Source organism: Acartia tonsa, chromosome 1 (genome assembly GCF_053477335.1).
Source record: "Acartia tonsa isolate MP-2025a chromosome 1, ASM5347733v1, whole genome shotgun sequence".
Lineage (NCBI taxonomy): Eukaryota > Metazoa > Arthropoda > Copepoda > Calanoida > Acartiidae > Acartia > Acartia tonsa.
In genome coordinates this window covers 46,094,164-46,117,774 of record NC_137260.1, presented here as the reverse complement: position 1 = coordinate 46,117,774, position 23,611 = coordinate 46,094,164, and the positions used below count along the sequence as shown (strand labels likewise).

General features: G+C 36.2%; 1 protein-coding gene across 1 annotated transcript in view; it reads right to left on the bottom strand.

The window, feature by feature from the left end:
* Window positions 1–23,386, bottom strand: part of LOC145332480 (thyrotropin-releasing hormone receptor-like) — a 32,524-nt gene extending 9,138 nt beyond the window's left edge. Inside the window, exons 1-7 of the mRNA XM_080177825.1 lie at window positions 23,306–23,386; window positions 22,803–22,901; window positions 9,580–9,632; window positions 9,089–9,149; window positions 5,288–5,406; window positions 4,754–4,785; window positions 617–749 (exon numbers count right to left, since the gene is read on the bottom strand). Of these exons, the coding sequence (XP_080033951.1) occupies window positions 617–749; window positions 4,754–4,785; window positions 5,288–5,406; window positions 9,089–9,149; window positions 9,580–9,632; window positions 22,803–22,901; window positions 23,306–23,369 (561 nt within the window). The 5' untranslated portion in view covers window positions 23,370–23,386. The remainder of the gene's footprint in view (window positions 1–616; window positions 750–4,753; window positions 4,786–5,287; window positions 5,407–9,088; window positions 9,150–9,579; window positions 9,633–22,802; window positions 22,902–23,305) is intronic.
* Window positions 23,387–23,611: the final 225 nt, after the last annotated feature.

The following is a 23,611-nucleotide window of genomic DNA, read 5'->3' as shown; positions in this document are numbered from 1 at the left end:
TACCCATAAATTGTAATTGCAAAACGCTATTCCTTTTATGAATTTAATATTTTCGATCTAGAGGGAAAATAAATGAATAATATCTGCGCTCAATCTAAGTCGGTGGTTCAATATATTTTCACACATGCCATCAAAACTGATTAATATCCGCTAGCTAGATTATAACCGGTTCTCAGGCAAACTGCAACAGCTTGTACAGTATCATATTAAAGACAAATTTCCACGAATATCAAAATAAAAATAATAAAATTAATAACTATTTTACTAACCCTGGCCTTAGAACTTTTTTTATCTTATAATTTTTCTTTTCGTTATCCGCGGAAAGCAGTCAATAATACGATGCGATAAATAAGTATTCCTACTTTTAAATAAAGTATTATTAACATATAAAGTATAGTTATTTAATCTAATCAAATAAATAATTAAATACTAGTTTTAATATACATCATTTCAACTTAATTTTGTAATGTTTGTATTATTTTGTCATTAACTGTAAACCAGTTCATTTAAAGAAACATTAAAATTATCATATCGTATAATAGACAATCATCCCTGAAAAAATCTACAATAATAACCAGGTTTTTTTTGGCACATATTTGTAATAATAAAATCTGACCTGGGCCTTCATGGGATGGCAGACAGCAATGTACCTCTCTACAGTGAAGGCTGTCAAGGACAATGCAGAAACATTGATGCCCAGATATTGCAGGTATACAAACATCGAGCAGCCAATGCTTCCCCATATCCATCTAAAAATAAAATTATTTTTAAAGATAACATTTTCTTTATCTTATTAATGTACGTTATCAATATAGATAATTTAGTCCATTTTTTAGTTTTATTTATAGCAAGTTTATAGTTCCTAAAAATTTGGGCCGATTGTCGTATACAAACATATATAGAGTACCTTCTTTAAAAACTAAAATATCTGTTTAAAAGATTTCTCAATAGGGATATTATTGTAAAATATTGTATTATACTAAAATATCTGTATAAGTAAGCTGCTATAAAAAGTGTTTATGGTAATAAAAGTCTATCCACAATTTGGATAAATCTTTTTATTTGAATAATCAATTCAGTGACCATAAATTTTTCGAATTGTTTAAATTGGATTATATCCATTGAATTGTCATTATTTTAATGTTATTTTTACTTAGTTGTGGTTATGGCTGACTAATCAACGAATTGGTGTTAATTTTGACTTTAATGACATGAGGTAGCGGAACAAAGTGTCTCAAATATCTGCCATGTGACGTCATAAAAACGAGGGAGATGAGAGGAGAAGTGGGAAAGACTAAAAAAGATGGATAATCCCTCATTTTTATGACGTCACATGGCTGATAATTGTGACAGCTACGACATGAGGATGAGAACTTTATTTAAAGGGATTTTTGTGTTAAGGTTGAGGGGGTTAATAAATGCTCCACAATACCATTTGAGGGATATTATCACCCCCAGAGTGTATAAATCTGTTTTTGTGACCTCAATAAACATTTTCCCTGGTAAAAATGAGAGATTTATATCCAGCTTTTATACTCAACTATTGATGATAAATTGATTAATAACATATTACTGTATCAAATAAATATATGGTAAAGAGTAGTACATATAATAATATAGTTAGAGTAAGAAGCTTTTTTGAAACTTGTATTTTCATATATAGTCGGTCTTGGCAGATACAGCTGCAGCCGCAAACACATTTTCTCTGGAGCTGCCAAATCTGTATCTATAACTACATCTTACCAGCATTGTAAACAAACATCCACATCCGCAAAAAATGGCGTAAATCTATCGATATTTCTAACAATGTGCGCGTTAAAAATCGAAACCGCCAGTAAAATAGCAATCTGTAATCTAGCCGCAATTTTCGGATGTTACCTGTTAAATATTTTGCTTTCCGACAATTTATAAAATAACCTAAAAACCTTTTATCTCATTCTTTAAGCTTTAGATATGGGTTGAGAAGTATAGATTTATACGTTCATTGGTTTTGGCATTAATGTCATTTATGTCTTTTTATCTAAATATAAAAATATATTTTGCTTTTGTTAAATATTTATACTCAACAAACATGGATGATAACATAGCGAAGCTGAAAAATTTTAAAAAAAGTATATAAAAAAGTTATCCATAGACACAGTGTTTCGCCCTTTTAGGGCTCATCAGTATGGCTCAATTCATCAGAGTTAATTTTGCACGTGGCGGGGCTTGAACCGGGAACCCTTAGATTACCAGGCAAACACCCTACCCATTGCGCCATTACCTAAAAAGTAAGGAAGCCTCACAAGAATAAGCAGCCTATCTTACATAATAGCAGAGTTAATTTCTTTATTAGAGCTAGGACCTCATCAATGGACAGATCCTAATTGATTGTGAATGATCTTCACTAAAAAACAGCTGTTTATTACTATTGACATCCAAGTTATTTAAGTTCCCCCCCTGGAACAGACAGAGGTACAAAGAATTAAAGAGTAGCTTTGCTCCTAAAAGAATAAGATTAGGAAAGACAGAAATACAAATAGAAATATAATTATGCATTAGAATAAGGATTACCAACATAAGAAAATGAAATAGATTTGTCCATACATGTCATTTTAAACATACAAAACATAGAAAAAAAGATGGTTAATTTTTAAACTAATTAATTTGCATAAAATATGTCCCTTGTGTTGTGGGTTAATGTATGTAGGAAGTGATCAAATATAAAACTATTTTTGCAAATAAATGATTTTGTGATGGACTGCATGGCAAATAAACAATAAAGATTGATTGTTTTTAGTCTACACACACTCACTCACACACACACACACTCACACACACACACACTCACACACACATTATAATGGATTTTGCCATAGATTACTAGATATAAGGGGACCGTCAGGTAGATAAGAAAACTTTGTTTGGGTTTTTAGAGAAGTACGATGGATAGCTCACAGCTTTACCCATTATTAAACTAAAAATATTTCAAATTGAATAATAAAATGAAAATAATGGAAATTGTCGACAATCTTATATAGTTGGATGGTTAGCAACGACTAGAATTAACCTACAGCAACTTATCCCTTGAAGAAAAAATAAAATCATGGAATTTCTACAATCCTATATTCCCATTTTTATTTAGAATATCGAAAGTGTTCCGTGTTTTAGCAAGGCCTATATAAATGTGAGTAATAGTTTTATGCAAATATGTATGTTGATGTATTTGTTAGAATATACACATCTTTTTTCGTAAGCATTTGCATACATTTCATAAATCCTATGAGATTAAGTAACAGTAATCAAAATTGCTTAACCAAAAACAATTCAACTTAAACAACTTGTATTCTAAACTTTAGAACAGTTTTAGTCGAAATTCTTATAATATATATATCCAGTGATGTGCACAGGGTTTTGTATTTATTGAAAAGGTTAAAAAAGGCGAAGGCAGGCTTTCCTAATTTCAATTTTAGGGGAGTGTTGAAATCTCCCCTACACCCCCCTTATGCACGCTTACGGACCTGTTGTTCAATAAAAGAATATTTGCAGGGCAGAGAATGTAAAAATTGAAAGGAAATGCCTCAATGTCTCGGGATATTAAAAACTTGAAAGAAACCACAAGTATTTTATTTGAACATTTCATTTTCTAGAAATTTACAAAGCATCATAAGAATTGGATCTACTGCAGTTCACGGTAAAATATTGCTGGTAACGAATATTGCTAAAAATTTATGAATTTTAAAGGCTGCTAGCTGCCAAACGGCTGAACGAACAGATCATGCCCGCAAACTGTTTTAAGCGGCATAAGAAGGCCTACAAATAATCTGGAATAGCCATAAATCAATAATGCATAATTATCTCGCAGTGCAGAGAAATGCGCTAAAAAGACCTATTTTATTCTGTTTTTCTTCAGTGAAGCTTTCCCTGTGCATCATTGGATCTTGGCTATTCTAGATTATTTGTAGGCCTTCTTATGCCGCTTAAAATGGTGTGCGGGTATGATCTGTACGTTCAGCCGTTTGGCAGCTAGCAGCCTTTAAAATTCATAAATTTTTAGCAATATTCGTTACCAGCAATATTTTACCGTGAACTGCAGTAGATCCTAAGAATTTAATCACAGAATATTGTACAGTACATATAATGGTCTACATAATAAAATATCGAGTGGTTATTGTATAAATTAATATCTTTATTATTTCAACTCTGACAACTTTTAATCGATGGATTCGGAATTGTTTTAGAAAGACTTAAAGGTTTATCTCATTTGTAAGATTTCAAATAATTGTTACATTTCGCTCAGACTATTAGAGCTAGTTCATCACACAAAAAAACTATCATCATCTGAAAATACTCGTATTCTTATTCATAATCTACAGACAAAAATACAAATATTGTAGGAAAAATTATACATTCTAAGAAAAAATTAGAACTAAACCATGAAGAATGGTAACGCTAGTAATATTTAAAAAATCGGATCATGGAAAGAAAACGAATTAGTGGGTTTCTTCTTATTTTTGCTTTTGATAGGTTATTTTGGGTTGGATTAGGAACGTTAAATGTTAATGATTGCCCCGTAGAGTTACGAAATAGGCCTTGGAGGGTTAGAGCCCCCCACAGAAAAGCTGAAATCCACTACTTCGTTTTCTTTCCATGATCCGAAAAATCTACTGCTCATACGATATAAAAAAAATCAAAAGTGATAATTAAGTATGGCAGAACGTCCTTAAACACATAATTTGTAAAACATCTTTGCATTTATTAAAAGAAAACTTACTTGTCTCCAAGCATGTGATAGGATATGATCTCCTGAAAAAAATATAAAGATATTTGCATATTTAGGCTAAGCAATCAAAACCAAAAAAATAAAATTGAAAGGATCTGCTCAAAAATATTTTTTTTAAATAGAAAGAAAACAAGGATGCCAACATCCATATGTAACGAAGCTTAAAAAATGAAATAGATAAATGGATATAGTGAGTTATAGAGCAGATGTTTAGTTGCAATAACAAAGAAAAGAAAGAAGGAGAATATGCAAAAACTCAAAGATAATCACAAAACCTTTAACTAATAAGGTTTATATCTTTTGAAGTATGACCGACAAATTGACGGACCAAACAATGTGTTGACTAGATAGATGCGCCTATGTCTTAGGAATCTCCAATTAAAAATTTCAGCTGTAATCCTCAATACAGACGACAGAATCACATTTCCCCCATAGCGTTTAGGATTGACAGACAGGCGAAGTTGATTATAGAGTAGCTTCGCTACAAAATAAATGCTGAATTTTTTGTCATTTATTTATGAATACCTGTGGGCACGAAGCAAATAGGGTAATGAGATCAGCCATAGCCAGTGAGACAAGGTAACTGTTGGTGGTGTTGTGCAGAGATTTAGTACTCAATACTGTTACTATAACTATCATGTTACCTAAACATATAATATTATGACATGGTAACTGTTGGTGGTGTTGTGCAGAGATTTAGTACTCAATACTGTTACTATAACTATCATGTTACCTAAACATATAATATTATGACAAGGTAACTGTTGGTGGTGTTGTGCAGAGATTTAGTACTCAATACTGTTACTATAACTATCATGTTACCTAAACATATAATATTATGACATGGTAACTGTTGGTGGTGTTGTGCAGAGATTTAGTACTCAATACTGTTACTATAACTATCATGTTACCTAAACATATAATATTATGACAAGGTAACTGTTGGTGGTGTTGTGCAGAGATTTAGTACTCAATACTGTTACTATAACTATCATGTTACCTAAACATATAATATTATGACATGGTAACTGTTGGTGGTGTTGTGCAGAGATTTAGTACTCAATACTGTTACTATAACTATCATGTTACCTAAACATATAATATTATGACAAGGTAACTGTTTGTGGTGTTGTGCAGAGATTTAGTACTCAATACTGTTACTATAACTATCATGTTACCTAAACATATAATATTATGACAAGGTAACTGTTGATGGTGTTGTGCAGAAATTTAGTACTCAATACTGTTACTATAACTATCATGTTACCTAAACATATAATATTATGACAAGGTAACTGTTGGTGGTGTTGTGCAGAGATTTAGTACTCAATACTGTTACTATAACTATCATGTTACCTAAACATATAATATTATGACAAGGTAACTGTTGGTGGTGTTGTGCAGAGATTTAGTACTCAATACTGTTACTATAACTATAATGTTACCTAAACAAATAATGTTATGACAAGGTAACTGTTGGTGGTGTTGTGCAGAGATTTAGTACTCAATACTGTTACTATAACTATCATGTTACCTAAACATATAATATTATGACAAGGTAACTGTTTGTGGTGTTGTGCAGAGATTTAGTACTCAATACTGTTATTATAACTATCATGTTACCTAAACATATAATATTATGACAAGGTAACTGTTGGTGGTGTTGTGCAGAGATTTAGTACTCAATACTGTTACTATAACTATCATGTTACCTAAACATATAATATTATGACATGGTAACTGTTGGTGGTGTTGTGCAGAGATTTAGTACTCAATACTGTTACTATAACTATCATGTTACCTAAACATATAATATTATGACAAGGTAACTGTTTGTGGTGTTGTGCAGAGATTTAGTACTCAATACTGTTACTATAACTATCATGTTACCTAAACATATAATATTATGACAAGGTAACTGTTGATGGTGTTGTGCAGAGATTTAGTACTCAATACTGTTACTATAACTATCATGTTACCTAAACATATAATATTATGACAAGGTAACTGTTGGTGGTGTTGTGCAGAGATTTAGTACTCAATACTGTTACTATAACTATCATGTTACCTAAACATATAATATTATGACAAGGTAACTGTTGGTGGTGTTGTGCAGAGATTTAGTACTCAATACTGTTACTATAACTATAATGTTACCTAAACAAATAATGTTATGACAAGGTAACTGTTGGTGGTGTTGTGCAGAGATTTAGTACTCAATGCTGTTACTATAACTATCATGTTACCTAAACAATATAATGTTTAAATAAACTTTAGAAATACTCAGAGTAAATCGTATCAATAAAGCTTTGGGAACATCTAAATTGCAGTCCAATGTCTCCTCCCTCACGTGCAAAGCTGAAAAATTTTAGACAAGGAATAGGTTTATAATAATGTGTAGCCAGGAATTTTCAGAGGTCCTATTGAAGTCAAAAGAAACCTTTTTGCTGCACGACATTTGTTATATAATTCCTAACTAATCCTAAGGTTGGTAATAAAAGATGTTATTCCACTACTCTTGATACATCTTAATCAAAAAAATGTTGAAATATTAAATATTTAAAGTTCTAAAAGAAATTTTGAAAAAGAAATTCCAACTTTATCTAATGATGAATCAGAATTTTCATGTTGAGTTTTAACACATTTCATAGAGACACAATTTTGGATACAAAAATGCCGCAAAATAAAAAAAGAATGGATAAAATAGAAAGGAAAAAGCACTGCTGCGCGCCTACAGGGCAGGGGAGGGCAAAAAATAGCTTCAAACCACCCAAAGACCTATATCTTTAAAAAATAGCCAAAAACTACCCTGGAACTTACCTGAAGCTTCCCTAAAATGAAGAACTTTAGCTACAGACATAAAAGCTTACTACTTTATATAATAGGATTGTTTATTATTTACATATACATCTTATTAACTTTTTTTGATAATCTTTCCCTGCGCAATACTTTTTTTGATGATATGGCAATTTTAAGGACTTTTTAACCTTAAAAATTTAAAATAGGTATTTCAAAGGGTATAATTTTACATTATACATTTTTTTACACTGTGTTAGTCTGAAAGTTCTCTTATGCGTTTCTTCTATTATATAATGTTTAAATTATATTGATAAATGTGGCATATTGAAAGAAATGACATTGGACAATGAATTGATGTACACTTCCAATTATTTGAAACAAAATCAGCTCTTAAGCGAAATAGGTTAAAATTATTGATAGAGAAGTAAAGACATTAAAGTTTTTTTACGAACCAATTAAGAACTAAATATTTTTGATCAACCGAATGAGAGATTGTTTATAAAACTTTGGATGACAGTATGATTGCTATTTAAAGTCCCCTGGTCCCTGACTTGAAGCCTTGCTAAAATGGATTTGGTTTTAACCCTAGTAACTCTGGATTTTTTTGTCCTTTATAATATATGGCTAACTACTTAACCGATTAAGTTCTCAATTTTACGGAAGATTTACATGGGTCTTGGGAATATTTTTGGTTATTTTTATGTCCGTCAAACTTTCTATGCTAGGAGTCAATCACTAGTATATTAAATGTAGAGACATAAGTAGGAATAAAGCTTAAACTTTTATTTAGTCCCTTTAATATTTAGTTTTTGATAAGATAACAAATATGCCTTAATAAAAATTAGATTCTATTAATATATGAAATCTAAAATTTGATATCTAATAGTTAGATATTACAACTTTAAATATTCCTGTGATATACAAAGCATCTGTATTTTTTAAAAGAAATATTTTTCCGCGCCAATAGTGAATGTGAGGAAAATTCTTTGTTTATAAAATTGATCGTGATAAGATTTGACATCTACTTACTTAAATTCAGTAATGCTAGGTATATGTCATACAAGGAAATTTTTTTATTGGAAACAGTAGTGTTTGTTCTTAAATTTGTTGATAGATAATAAAATTTTCTTCGGTTGCTCTATCATTCAATTCCACACTGTTGGCTGATTTAATGCCATTTTTTGTCTGTCCGTACCGATCTAAGATACAGCTGTATCAAGTGAATTCTCAATATTGTATGGAAGCTTTATATTGGTCCCAAGTATTTATAAAAATCCTAGTTAAATATAAACTGTCAATATTAATTGTTGTGTTTCCCAATAGCATTTGGTTTTGCCTGTATGTTTAATCATTATTCTGTTATTCAGTTTGTAAAGAAAAAAGAAAAACTGCTGCAAATATAACTGAATCCTTTGAGCAGACAGACAAGACGTAATCGTATGAAAGCTGCTCCATTAAACAGTTGACTTGTGTAATTAGAATCACCAGATTTCTTATTCAATGTAGCTACTATAAAATAAAACTTACCAATGATTCCAGCTACAAAAACAAAGGATTGAAAGAACGTTCCAGAATATTTGTAAAGACCCTAAAATCAAAACAAAAGTTGTTTCACATAATTAAAAGCTTATTGGTATTCATTTTATCAAAAAAGGGAAAAAATAACATTTTAGCAAACATATACAAACTGACAAATTATAAACCTATCAATACTTTTGACTTGTGCTTTCCATGAAAACCATTAATAAACAAACGAACCAAGGGAGTTCAGACGTTCAGTGTTCATAACAAAAGAGGGATAGGAAAAGAGAAGGATTAGAAAATCACAATTTTTTTACATTTCACCATATAAATGTGAATTTGATCATGACCGACTGACTAAGTAGTATACATATACACAAAAACAGTAAATCTTAAATAGCAGCAAGAAAAATTACTTTCCTTTAAAGAGTTAAGGACCAACTGATGGATAAACCGAGTAAATTATAAAGTAGGATCACTAATAAAAAAGAATTTACCTCATAAAACTCTGCGTTCATACAAGCAGTCATATTCTGTGTCAAAACAGATCCTAAATTATAACAAAATATTATTGCAAATTAATCCTAAATTTAAAGCAAACAAAAGCCATAGAATATTTGTAAATTATATGAAAAATAAAATAAAAAAAAATTGACTTTAGTAACAGTTTTTTTTAACAAGATGTTGTTAGCAAAAGACGCTAACTCATATTTTTTGGTAATCTGTATTAAATCTGATAATTTTTACAGCTTGCTTATAATTAACCATTAGCATACTTATAGTTGTGCAAAATCAAATGAATACATTATTCATTAACATACATTTATACATTATGTTATCCTTATGTTTACTCTCACTCATTGGAAATTATGTAGATTAGAACAGGTAGTAAACAACAAAATAAGATCAATATATGTATAAAATAATCATGTATAAAAGGGGAATGTTGTTTGTCATAGAATATCACGTATGTGTATAAAAAAAAGCTTTTCTAAGATTAGGGTCGGTCCGTTCGTCCAAAACTGTTGGCTCTTAACGTTTACTTAGGTATTTTTAAAATTGTCACATTGATTTCATAGAACATGATGATTCCTGTATCCTTTAGGTACAATATAGAAACCGCTGCAATTCTTTAATTTTCTAAGCATAACAGCTCTATTAGTAATTTTGGAATAGATTTTAACGGAACTGTTGTTTAAACTTGTAAATAATGTTAAAAATACTATCAGTTGTACTCTGTATTTGTTAATTATTGTTTGTCTGTCTTACATAATTTGTTAAACTTCTCTTTTATAAATGCTTTCTTTATCCTTGTTTAACCAATTATTAAAAATGAAGAAAGTGTGTAGATCGGAAAAATGCCTGTAAATCTTAATGTATTAAAATGAAATACTCGTGTGAAATACGGTTGCCGAGCCCTGAATATTATACAATTCATGTATTCATACAATATCATTGTCAACATTTTAAAATTCTAAGATTACAAAGACTTAAATTAGAAAAGCTCCATGCGTATAAAATTTCTATTTTCTGATAAGATCTTGTATTTTCAGACAATTTCATTCTTAAATTGAAATTCTGGCACATTAAACTGTTAAATTTAAGCATTCTCTACTATTTAACATTTTAAATAGTATAGTCATTCCAAGCAAGTAAGCTTTTAATTGGTTTTTAAAGCAAACTAAAACATAAATGTGCTTTAATAATTAAACTTACATTTTGACAAACAGAGAATAATTAAACATACTACTTTTTTTGTTACATAGATTCTAAAGTGAAAGCTTTCTAAAAATAAATCTGTTTCTTAAGTTTTAAAAACTTTAGCATACGTTGTATTTAATATAAGTTCGAATACAAGTATAAATTTGAACAATATTATTAGAGGCCTTCCCAATTTCCATTTTAAGGGGATTTTTTAACTTTACCCTCTTTCTGCAAGTTTATTAGGAAAGACTTCAAGTTTGATAGTTAACGTTAAATGCATAAAAATTTGATAGATTATGCAAACTAAAATTTTTACAACTTCTCCCATAAACTTCATGGTATCTTCAGTTATTAGAATAAACTGTTAGTTTTGAATAAGTTTACAAAGTATCTGAATTAATTATAAACTTAAGTTTAAGTTTATTTACTTATATGCTAAGCAGCTAATGGAAATATAATTAGAATGTAAAATAAAAACTATAATCAGAACTGGAACTTTCACAACCAATAAGTCACAGCTATCTTTATGTTTGACATAATGAATTACAAACTAGATTTGTTATTCAAAAAGATTCTGTTTTGAACTAGTACTGTGAACAATTATCAAAGGCTATGTTATAGTTAAACTGTTTCAAATTATTTTCTTTTATGCAGAAACTGAATTGTACGTTGGCATACTGTAGATTTTTTTGTATAGAGATTCAACCTTTGATTATTCTTTGCTGTGTAAGCCAAATATTCATACATATTATCAAACTTAATCTAATCTTATTCATTTTTAGTTACATAAGTTATAATTATAGTTAAAACAAGATAAAAATACCCATTTTGTATTAAGTTTTAAATATCAAACAGGTATAAATAACGAATTTCGGCATATTCCAAGTAGCCAATGTACTTTGATGTTTTTCTATGACTTTCATTTAATCTTATAGTGTGATTTATCATCGTTCGAAATTAATTTTTTGGTTCGAAATCGATTAGATAATCTATGTTCTAATATCATATCTACATCCTTATAATCTCCTATCCTTTATTCTTTCCTTTTTTTCTTTCCTTTTTTTGGATTACTGATTGCTTTCACTTCTTTTATTCAAAACTTCAGATATTTAGCCTATGATTCCAAACAGATTTACTACTTTTGGATGCAATATATCTATTTTTAATTACTCTGTGCTATTGTGGTATTCGGCAACCGTGAGCCATGCCTATGGCAACCCTGACCTGGGTTCGGGGAAGGGCCGAGGGCCCTCCCCCGAGTCCTGGGGAAGGGGTCTGCCGACCCCCTCCCCATACCTAAAATTAATGATAGATTTTGACAGCCTTATTATGGTTAAGCTGTATTGTTAATTCCCCCCACCCTTTCCAGGGATGGGGGACCATTATTGCCCAAACTGACTATTGTATATGTATTATATTGATTCTGTTTATGATTACTTATTCCTATCTGTGTATTTATTGTTTGTTGTATATAACTTTAGTAAACCTTAGACCCTGAATAAAGGAACAACTGAATAGACACTGTTTATTATTTAGTGATTGCTAGAGAAGCGTAGCTTCTCTATAGTATAGGTGTCCACGTCTGTTCGCACTGCCGTAGTCATTTGAACTCTGGTGTCTGCCATTTAACCTAGGCGGATACCACAACTTTTGGTGACAGCTGTGTGAGATTATGGCAAACCACAAGTGTAGAGCAGACGCGCAGCTGTGGCTAAGGTACTCCCAGCAGTGAAACTGGCAAAACTGACACAAGCAACCTGAATTACCCACCCTGGATAGCAAGGTCTAACTCTGTATCCGGCAGTTGTGGAAGAGAAACCTAGCGAAAGACCACTAAGTGTGGTGGAACCCGAGCTGCGGAGAGTAGCGAAATCGGACGAGAGACTGCGGAGAGCAGCGAAACTTGACGGAGAACCGCGAGAAGCACCAACATCTAACGGAGGATTGAGCGCTCAAGGGCTGAAACAGGCCTGTGGACGGGCTGAAACAGGCCAAATAAGTGCAAACGGCTGAAAATAGGCCAACATTTACTGCAAGAGATAGCAGGACCCAAACCAGCGGCGCTGCAGGAAGGGACATTCCCTGCCGCCACCAGCCGGATTCGGATACACGGCGCTGCAGGACGGGACATTTCCTGCCGCCGACATGCTGAAACAAGCCAAATAGCTGCGAGCTGCGAGCGAAAATACGAGTGTAGTGTACCAAGCAGAAGAAAAACTACGTTAACTCCAAGTATCCTGAGAGGCTACAGCGCAGCCACCCATCTAGAAAAACAGATATTATATCACATTTTAGGGATTACCACCCTAGTGTGAAAGCTGAACAATAGATTTATGAGCAAGGCTTGGTAAACAAATTTGTTGTGTATTGTGATAAAGCCAAAAATAGAACCTAGATGTAATATAACAATGCATTGATAAACAATCTAACCCCCCAAGCCTTCAGCACAACAAATACACCCCTTATCCCAACGGAAGGGGAGGGGCCCACCATAAAGTGAAGCAAATACAATTGAGGTGACATAACAATAAGCTCAGGATTAAGGAAAAAGGCACAATTACCTCACCACCCAGTTACTTCAAACCTACAGCACCCCCCTCCCCATAGGGGGGAACGGACGGTTTTACCCCGTCCCCTCACTCGCTCCCCCTCCTACCCACACTTGAATAAGTCCGCCCGCGGTGTGGAGATAGCGACCGGGAAAACAGAGCGCCATTTACGGGTCGCGCAGCAGAGCTTGGGACGCACAAAAAAATTCAACGGACGAATAAGACAAAGCGGACCAATGAGAGAGCAGATTGAGGGTTAGGTGCGCGTTTTACCTGTGTGCGCGAATCTGACGGCGCGTAGGCGCGTTGCAAGGAAAGGAGATTTCACGCACACACACACACACAGGAGCGGAGCTACTCCATAGCATCCAACAGAGATATTTTTAGAAAAAAAAGACTTGCAGGCTCCTCCCTCCTATCTATAGTGTGATAAGGAAAACCAAATCAGTTCCTGTCAGCAGTTCAGACCCTCAACAACTATCTACACCTACCAGCCTACTCTACAACTCAGGAGTTAGTGACAAGTACTCTAGGTCCACCTAATTTAAATCTTTGTAGTTAAACTACCAACCTAGTGATAAACAGTGTTGGCTGCTAGGCTAGAAAGCCTCAAGTGTAACCCACTTATAGTATTGACTTAAAACTTCGTGTCCCGCCGCTGAACCTTTGACCCGATGGAGCAGCCACAAGCGCAAGGAGGCGACCAGCTCCAAGGATGGCTCCAGGATGATCCCCAGCCGGCTCCAGCCGAGTACCGCAAGCTGATGCTGAGTAACCTGCCGGAGTACCGAGGACCGCCCAAGCAATCCTGGAATTCCCACATCTGGAGATTAGAAATGTCATGGGCGGCTTACCGTGTGCCCCCCCATGACACACTAAATCGCCGCAACGCCCTTTTACTATCCCTGGCGGGGCAAGCGGCGGAGATGGCCTCTCATCTGTTTGGCGAGGCAGGCCAAGCCTTGACATACGAACAAGTCAAGGCCGAGTGTGAAATGTTATTTCGTCCAGCCTATGAATCTCAGACCCTGAAGCAAGCCTTCAGAGATTATAGGCAGCACTCGACAGAACCTATACAAGCATACATATCCACAAAGTGTGCATTGTATAGGGAGGCCTATAGCCATGAGGACCTTGAATTATTGATAGACGAATTAAATCGTGGCATTCGTAACGCTAATGTGAAACGTGAAATGATGGGTCATGAGATCGCCTCGGTACCTGAGTACACGAGGCGAGCCATGTTTACCGTGACCATGATCACCAAGCAGCTGAAGGAGGGTGTGTGCCTAGTGGACGCCACCGACGGGCTCACGGGATCGGCCCCAACGCAACGGGCCGAGCCGAAGGAATGCCGCAGTTTAGAACCATCCCAGCTAGGATCAACGTGCTGGGAGGAGCGGCTGAACCCAATCGGGTTGGCCTGGCTTCAGCCTCAACCACTTGGGACCGGAGTTCGTGCAGCCCACCAACATTGCAGAGCCAGAAGTCCTGAGGCCTCCACCCTTCAGCCTCAACATGATGGGGCCTGCCAGACCGAGTCTACCCAGCAAGAGTGGAGGGGCGCTACCCAGCGCCACCGAGACAGTGTACGGGGAGGCCCTGGCGGCAGCTGAACGAGAGAGGCAAGAGGCGCTAGCCAGCGCATCGGAGTCGATGTATGGGGCACCATCCGGCGCCGCCAACTGGGAAGGACGAGAGGTGCGCCCCCGCACCCCCAAGCTGATGTCTGGGGCGGCAACCGCCGCCGCCACCTGCGATGACTGGGGGGTGCTATCCAGCGCCCCCACCCTGGTGCCTGGGGCGACAACCGTCGCCGCCACCGAGATACCTGGATCCTGGAACAAGCCAGCAGCCCCAGAGGGAGGGGTGACATCCGTCACCCCCAGTCAGCCAGCGCCACCAGCCAGCAGGGAGGGTCCAGCTATCCATCAGCCAGCGCCACCAGCCAGCAGGGAGAGCCCAGCCATACACCATCCAGCGCTGTCCACCATTCTCAACTGAGCCAGGATAAGTTAAATTTGACAAATGTATTGTATCCAAAGTATTGTAACCCTCCAGCCTTTCCTGTGCCTCCCGCACCAGAGGCTGGGGAGATTGAGATTTGGAATTATAAGGACTTGCCTGTGCCACATGCACCTGAGTTCCTAGGGCAGGGGAGGGATGTAATACAGGGCGAGCCTGTGCCACACGCACTCCAGCCCCATGCCACTGGGCATGCCATGGACAAGGGAAGGGACACCTTGGGGCTAGGGGAGCCGACACCCAGGCAGGCGCCAGTCGCCTGTCAGTCTGTCATTGGGGAGGGTATCGGGATGCCCCGGGCACCCAAAGATAACGCTCAATGGAAATTTATATCTAGCCAGGAGCAGCCTAACAGTGTCCAGCCCCAAGAAGCAGCCGTGGCCCGAGCCGAGGATCCCCAGATGCGTGCGCGAGGTCGATGGCTGTCTGGTAGATTCTCACACTGGTGGATGGTCCTGTGGGGCCTACTTCTCGCAGCTGTGTGGCCTACAACTAGCTATGTCTTGGTAGGATGGGACTGTGCCAACCCCACCCATGTCACCGCCTACAACAAGGAGCAGATGTGTAGCAAGGAGCCGCTACACCAGGAGGTGCCCTTGGGCCATGAGATACATGTCCTGCAGCAAGTCAAGATTAGGGAAACCACGGGATATAGCTGTCAGCTCACAGTGTCCCAGTGGACATTTAGGTGTGGAGTCTGGGGCCACCTCAAGGTGACCTCGGTCCCCACCCTCATGCGGCCAACCAAGATTGACCCAGAAACGTGCCGAGACCTGGCCAGGAACCGAGTCTACACTCTGCCAGGCAAGACCCAGCCATTGACGTTTCAGCTGAACCATCCCCTGTTCTTCACCCTCGATATGGTGGGCGCCTTGGTCAACAGCCCCGAGGGGGTGGGTTGTGAAGGGGAGGACGTCCATTTCGAGGGCCAGCTATACCGCAATGAATTAGTGCTCCAGGAGCGACAGCTGCTGGTCAAGGAAGAGACCTATGTAGTCGAGAATGGACGGGTGGAGTCCCAGTCTGACCACCTGACCCTAGAGTGTCCCCATTCCGAGCTGTCCTGCATCACTGGAGAGGCCACCTACGTGTGGGACCACCTGGGGAGAGATTGCCCCTTGAGGCTGATCCGCAGCCTCCAGCCTAGCCTGGTGATGGATGCGTTTCTGGTTGACCATCAAGCCCAATTCTTCATCAACATGACTACCCCCACCTCAATAGTGAACTGTGACTTTGAGGCCCATGCCACCAACCACCCAGCATTGTTCGTGGCAGCCGACCCGGCCGCGGCAGCGCTGCCCAGAGTATCGGCCAGGGACGTGGATGTCCCCCTGCAGGCCCAGATACATGCAGGTTACATCGGATTTACCCTGGAAACTCGAATGAGAAGCACCGCAGCAGAGGAAGTAGCGGCCAATTGCTGGAAGCTCCAGCAGCTAGACCCGGCCCATCCGGTGCGTGTCCAGGGGAGCACGTTCTCTGTGTTGAGGGGAGATGTATTGCTCCAGCTTACCTGCCAACGCAATAAATATGTTGTCAGGGAGAGCAATGAATGTTGGGACAAGGTGCCGGTGGAGCCCACAGGATTTGTAGATGCTGTGACAAAGGTGTATAGAGGCCACGCCACCCTGCTCCTCCACCTACCCCCTAACTGTACACGCTGAGGAAGGATGGATAGAGCTAACCCCCGCACCTAAGAAGAGGCCGCCCCCGCTGGATACACCCAAGCAGCTGCTGACAGAGCCCTTGGATGACTTCAGTTCGGGAGGCTTGTATTCGCAGGCTGAGCTGAACGACTGGCAGCAGCTGCTAGCGTTCCCAGCGTATAAGGCCGCCATGCTGACCGGCCTGTCGTATGGCTCATGCGCCCAGCAAGGTAGCTGTTCAGCCACCGGAGACCATGGGATCGTGTCCTATGATATTGACCGACTGGCGGAGGAAGGAGAAGCAACCCTGGATGTCTGGGCTGGGTTCAGACAGGCTATTCACGAGTGGGGAGATGGCACAGCCATACTGTGTCTGCTGTTGTTGATCCTCAAGCTGCTGGGAGACTTAACCATCATTTCCCTGGCAGCCGCACAAGGAGGTGTACGAGCCGCCATGAACGCGATGTCACAAGTATTCCTGTACCACCCAACCTTGTATCGCAAGGCCTTGGCCAGAGCCAGGCTCACCCATGCCAAGTCCCGGGACTTTTCAGTAGACTGGGATGCCATTCCTATTGGCCGGGAAGCAGCCGAGGAAATGGTATCCATGCAATCAGCCGATAGTGGGAATGACCGCCCAGGCAGGCCTGGGCCACACTCTGGAAAGCCCCGCGGCCCCTCGGGAGGCCAGGCTGTCGCCCAGACGGTCAACCTGGTAGCCAGTGCCCCAGCCGCTGCCAACAACAACCAGAATGCCCCGTTACTGACCGGCCCCGCAGCGGCTGTGCCCCACGCCAACCTGACACCTGCTGGCGCCGAGCTACGTGTCCAACAAAAGCCAGCCTCTACCTTCTATCCCACGTTAGGAGCCCATCAGCCCTGAAAATCACCACTAGGATTCCATTGAATCGTTATCACTTGTATATAAATTAGCCCTAAGGAACCCCCTCCCAGCCTTCCGAGGGGAGAGTTGTGGTATTCGGCAACCGTGAGCCATGCCTATGGCAACCCTGACCTGGGTTCAGGGGAAGGGTCGGGGGCCCTCCCCCGAGTCCTGGGGAAGGGGTGAAATACGGTTGCCGAGCCCTGAATATTATACAATTCATGTATTCATACAATATCATTGTCAACATTTTAAAATTCTAAGATTACAAAGACTTAAATTAGAAAAGCTCCATGCGTATAAAATTTCTATTTTCTGATAAGATCTTGTATTTTCAGACAATTTCATTCTTAAATTGAAATTCTGGCACATTAAACTGTTAAATTTAAGCATTCTCTACTATTTAACATTTTAAATAGTATAGTCATTCCAAGCAAGTAAGCTTTTAATTGGTTTTTAAAGCAAACTAAAACATAAATGTGCTTTAATAATTAAACTTACATTTTGACAAACAGAGAATAATTAAACATACTACTTTTTTTGTTACATAGATTCTAAAGTGAAAGCTTTCTAAAAATAAATCTGTTTCTTAAGTTTTAAAAACTTTAGCATACGTTGTATTTAATATAAGTTCGAATACAAGTATAAATTTGAACAATATTATTAGAGGCCTTCCCAATTTCCATTTTAAGGGGATTTTTTAACTTTACCCTCTTTCTGCAAGTTTATTAGGAAAGACTTCAAGTTTGATAGTTAACGTTAAATGCATAAAAATTTGATAGATTATGCAAACTAAAATTTTTACAACTTCTCCCATAAACTTCATGGTATCTTCAGTTATTAGAATAAACTGTTAGTTTTGAATAAGTTTACAAAGTATCTGAATTAATTATAAACTTAAGTTTAAGTTTATTTACTTATATGCTAAGCAGCTAATGGAAATATAATTAGAATGTAAAATAAAAACTATAATCAGAACTGGAACTTTCACAACCAATAAGTCACAGCTATCTTTATGTTTGACATAATGAATTACAAACTAGATTTGTTATTCAAAAAGATTCTGTTTTGAACTAGTACTGTGAACAATTATCAAAGGCTATGTTATAGTTAAACTGTTTCAAATTATTTTCTTTTATGCAGAAACTGAATTGTACGTTGGCATACTGTAGATTTTTTTGTATAGAGATTCAACCTTTGATTATTCTTTGCTGTGTAAGCCAAATATTCATACATATTATCAAACTTAATCTAATCTTATTCATTTTTAGTTACATTTAAGTTATAATTATAGTTAAAACAAGATAAAAATACCCATTTTGTATTAAGTTTTAAATATCAAACAGGTATAAATAACGAATTTCGGCATATTCCAAGTAGCCAATGTACTTTGATGTTTTTCTATGACTTTCATTTAATCTTATAGTGTGATTTATCATCGTTCGAAATTAATTTTTTGGTTCGAAATCGATTAGATAATCTATGTTCTAATATCATATCTACATCCTTATAATCTCCTATCCTTTATTCTTTCCTTTTTTTCTTTCCTTTTTTTGGATTACTGATTGCTTTCACTTCTTTTATTCAAAACTTCAGATATTTAGCCTATGATTCCAAACAGATTTACTACTTTTGGATGCAATATATCTATTTTTAATTACTCTGTGCTATTGTGGTATTCGGCAACCGTGAGCCATGCCTATGGCAACCCTGACCTGGGTTCGGGGAAGGGCCGAGGGCCCTCCCCCGAGTCCTGGGGAAGGGGTCTGCCGACCCCCTCCCCATACCTAAAATTAATGATAGATTTTGACAGCCTTATTATGGTTAAGCTGTATTGTTAATTCCCCCCACCCTTTCCAGGGATGGGGGACCATTATTGCCCAAACTGACTATTGTATATGTATTATATTGATTCTGTTTATGATTACTTATTCCTATCTGTGTATTTATTGTTTGTTGTATATAACTTTAGTAAACCTTAGACCCTGAATAAAGGAACAACTGAATAGACTCTGTTTATTATTTAGTGATTGCTAGAGAAGCGTAGCTTCTCTATAGTATAGGTGTCCACGTCTGTTCGCACTGCCGTAGTCATTTGAACTCTGGTGTCTGCCATTTAACCTAGGCGGATACCACACTATAATTAGATCATAAAATCAGAACAAGAACACTCTAGTCAAACTCGTATGAAATTTCCTAGGCTACCGTGAAATATATAGATAGAAAAGAATGTGTAATGTGTAGAAAATCCTAGACTAGAAATTTTATGAAAAAATATTTGATTTATTTTTTATAATGTACCTCACTGTGTACGTGTAGGATCTACACTATAAACTGCAAAAGATATACGAATTGACGGACGTACATACCATTATTTTTGAGTAGTCGCACTACTGAAAAAAATGTTCTTCAAAAAAAGATCCTTTATGTACTCTATAATCCATTTAATTTGAAATTTCTTTGATTTATGTAAAATTGATTATTTGTTAATAAAATTGCATATACAAATTGTATAATTCTAAAATATTGCCCATTCAATCAAAAATATAGTTTTGCATTGTTTCTTTTTCATTCATAAGAGGGCCATTGAAAACCTGCTTAGCTTGTGATATTCCTTACTCATAATCTTATATAACCTTTAAAAATGTACAAAATAATAAATATATCTAATAAATTTAATTTACGACTATAATTTTTAATTTTCTAAATGTTCAATAGTATTAAACAGAACCCTTATAAATTTATTTTTTTTAGTTAATTTTCACCAAAAAAATCAAAGGATAACCAACTTTTTTAGTCTGTTTGTCTGTTTGTCTATCTGTTAATCTGTTCCTAATTTTTATTAAATTGTTTTATAATAAAAACGCATTCCTACATAAGGACTAATTTATTATTACATTTTTTTTATAAATAATTTGAATAAAACAAGGATAACAACATCTAGAATTAGCGAAGAACAATAAATTGTGAACAAACCTACGGATAAAGTAACGTTTTTCAGAAAAAAGGATGGAAGGATATTTCAAATTATAGAGTAGCTTAAATCTAAAATACAAATAAATGCTATCATATATACATATATCTAAAAGATTTTATTAGATCCTAAAACTTTTTCTGTTCTGATCATTTTATTTTAAAGTAGTTATTAACCTTATTTAAAATATCCTGAGCATTAAAAAAAGATAATTATGCGTGATTTATTTTTTTAGTTCAGACAGGATAGGAGGGGACATTGGACAATAAATAACATTCTTTTTTATTGTTTCAAAAAGTTTGAATATTTTTTTAAATTAGATTTTTTTGTTCTAAGCGCAAAGTTTCGAAACTTTTAACCAATTTTTTAATCGAAGAACGGGTAATTTTGTTTATTATTATTGGTGATGTTTAAAAAATGAATTGTCTTATCCCTTAGATCCCTGTTGGTATGGAAATCTATTTGTATCTGGTGTCTAATCAGACTAATGAATGGATACTATCTGTCTATATTTATTCCTAAAGTGATACTAAACCATATTATTACAATACATAGTATGCATAGTATACATTATTTATTTAATGTGAATATTAACCTATAAATGACCATAGAAACCATTTTAGTAATATTCATTTCCTATATCGCAGCAGATTTTCTACAGTAAGGCGCTATAATTATCATGATTGTTAAGTTTTCGCCAATAAGTCATTCATAGTATGCAACAAAGATAAAGAAGTAAGACTTTTTAAAGGTACTGTTTATATATAGCTAGTTACTTCGCCTCTAGTCTTTAGGGGAGGGTGGGGAGTACATACTTCAAAACCACCACAAGATATTTAAAAAGATTCTCTAAAGAGCATAACTCATTCAGACAAACAAAAAAATAGTACTTTTTATCATTGAAAAGTCTGTAATAACAAATATACATTTTTTTACTCCAACACCATATCACTTAACAAAAATTGCTGCCATGCATAATTTGGAGAGGTACACTACATATTTGTACTTTTAGTTTCTACTCAACAAATTAGTTTTCACATCATTTATAAAATATTTAGAATTTTTTTTGAATGTTTTGGCATTAAAATTGATTTTCATTTCATAAAGGATAAGTAAGAAAATAGGAATCTCCTAAGTTTATTTATTTTTTTCTTCAGTTGCTATCAAGTGTATTAACATGTAACATTTCTGGCAGCCAAATACATATGATTTTAAGAGTATCTCAACTGTTAACAAACAATTCGATGCTTTCTTTAAAAGTGCCTAGCGAGCATAAACTACTCCTCCCTCCATTCCACCCTTTTTTTGAATAGCCTAACATGTTTTTTTTTTTAAATGTAAATCTAACACACTCCCCCATAACTTCAACAATTTTGAAATACGAGGGAGCTGTTCTGTGTTTATCTAGGTAAATAATGACAGCGCATCTAAAGGGTATTTAGTCGTATTTTCACTGTAGATTTTCTCCTATTTCTAGCCCCTGCAGTGGGCTCTAATCCTTCGGGGCGAATTGCCTAATCCGGCAGGGCAATCACCTAACCTAACATAACCTAAAATAACCTATCAAAAGCTACTGTGAAAATAAGACGAACGTTCCTTAAGAGGCACTTTTAGGTAAACCTTCAATAATGACTCTAAAGGGGCGTTTTGTCGTATTTATTTTCACAGTAGATTTTCTCCTATTTCTAGCCCCTGCGGTGGCTCTAATCTTTCGGGGCCAATTGCCCAACCCGGTAGAGCAATCACCTAACCTAACATAACCTAAAATAACCTAAAATAACCTATTAAAAGCTACTATGAAAATACGACGAAACGCCCCTTAAGAGGCGTTGTCACGAAAGGGACTATACCAATTAATTATTATAGCTTATTGCATTTAAGCTTTGAGGAAAAATAAATATAGAATGAAGGAAGAATAAATCTTCTAAAAAGTTGGTACCTGTCGTAGTGATATCAGAAATATTGATTGTGTCCATGAGGTTGTTTGTATCCTCCATACCAGGCTGGTTCCTGTTCATCTGTACCATAGATGAAAACTCTAAACATTAAAATTTAAAAAAATGTGTTTTATATTGATTACAGATTGAATTACCCATTCTAATTTTTCTTAAGGAGGGGGAGGGGATTTTTCAAGATGCTGTTTAAAATGTCTAAAAAGTGATGACTTAGAAACTTCTTTTTTAAGGGTTTAGGTGGAATACTAAGAATGTCATTCAATGTGACGTCATAAAAAGGATTGATTATCCATCACTTTTTAGGGGTTTTCTTTCCCACTACACCTATCCTCATCATTCATTTTGATGACGTCAAAATTTTTTGAGTGACTTTCTTCGTCTTCTTTATGTGGTTTTTGTAGATCTTGGTTGGTAATAGTAGATATTTTTGGTGATTTACTCCCATCAACTCACCCCCCTCATTATTGGACTATTAAAAATGACTAACCTGAACTTGAATTTGAAACATCACTGTATATCTGATCTATAAAGTCTGGCTCCTCCATACTCATTTTTGTTTATTTTCTCTAAAAAAAATAGGATTCTTATAAATAAGGCAAAAGTTATGTATATTTACAAGATGTTGTTTAATGGTGTACTTCTCTTTTACCAAACTGAAAGTAATCTGCAATGTTTAAACATTGCAATTAAGGATCTAAAGGGGATAACAATGTACGATAGTCGATTTACATCCCCAATGATGATGGACAAAATAAGCCCTTATTCTGATTCGTTGGTGAAAAGTTTTGACTTT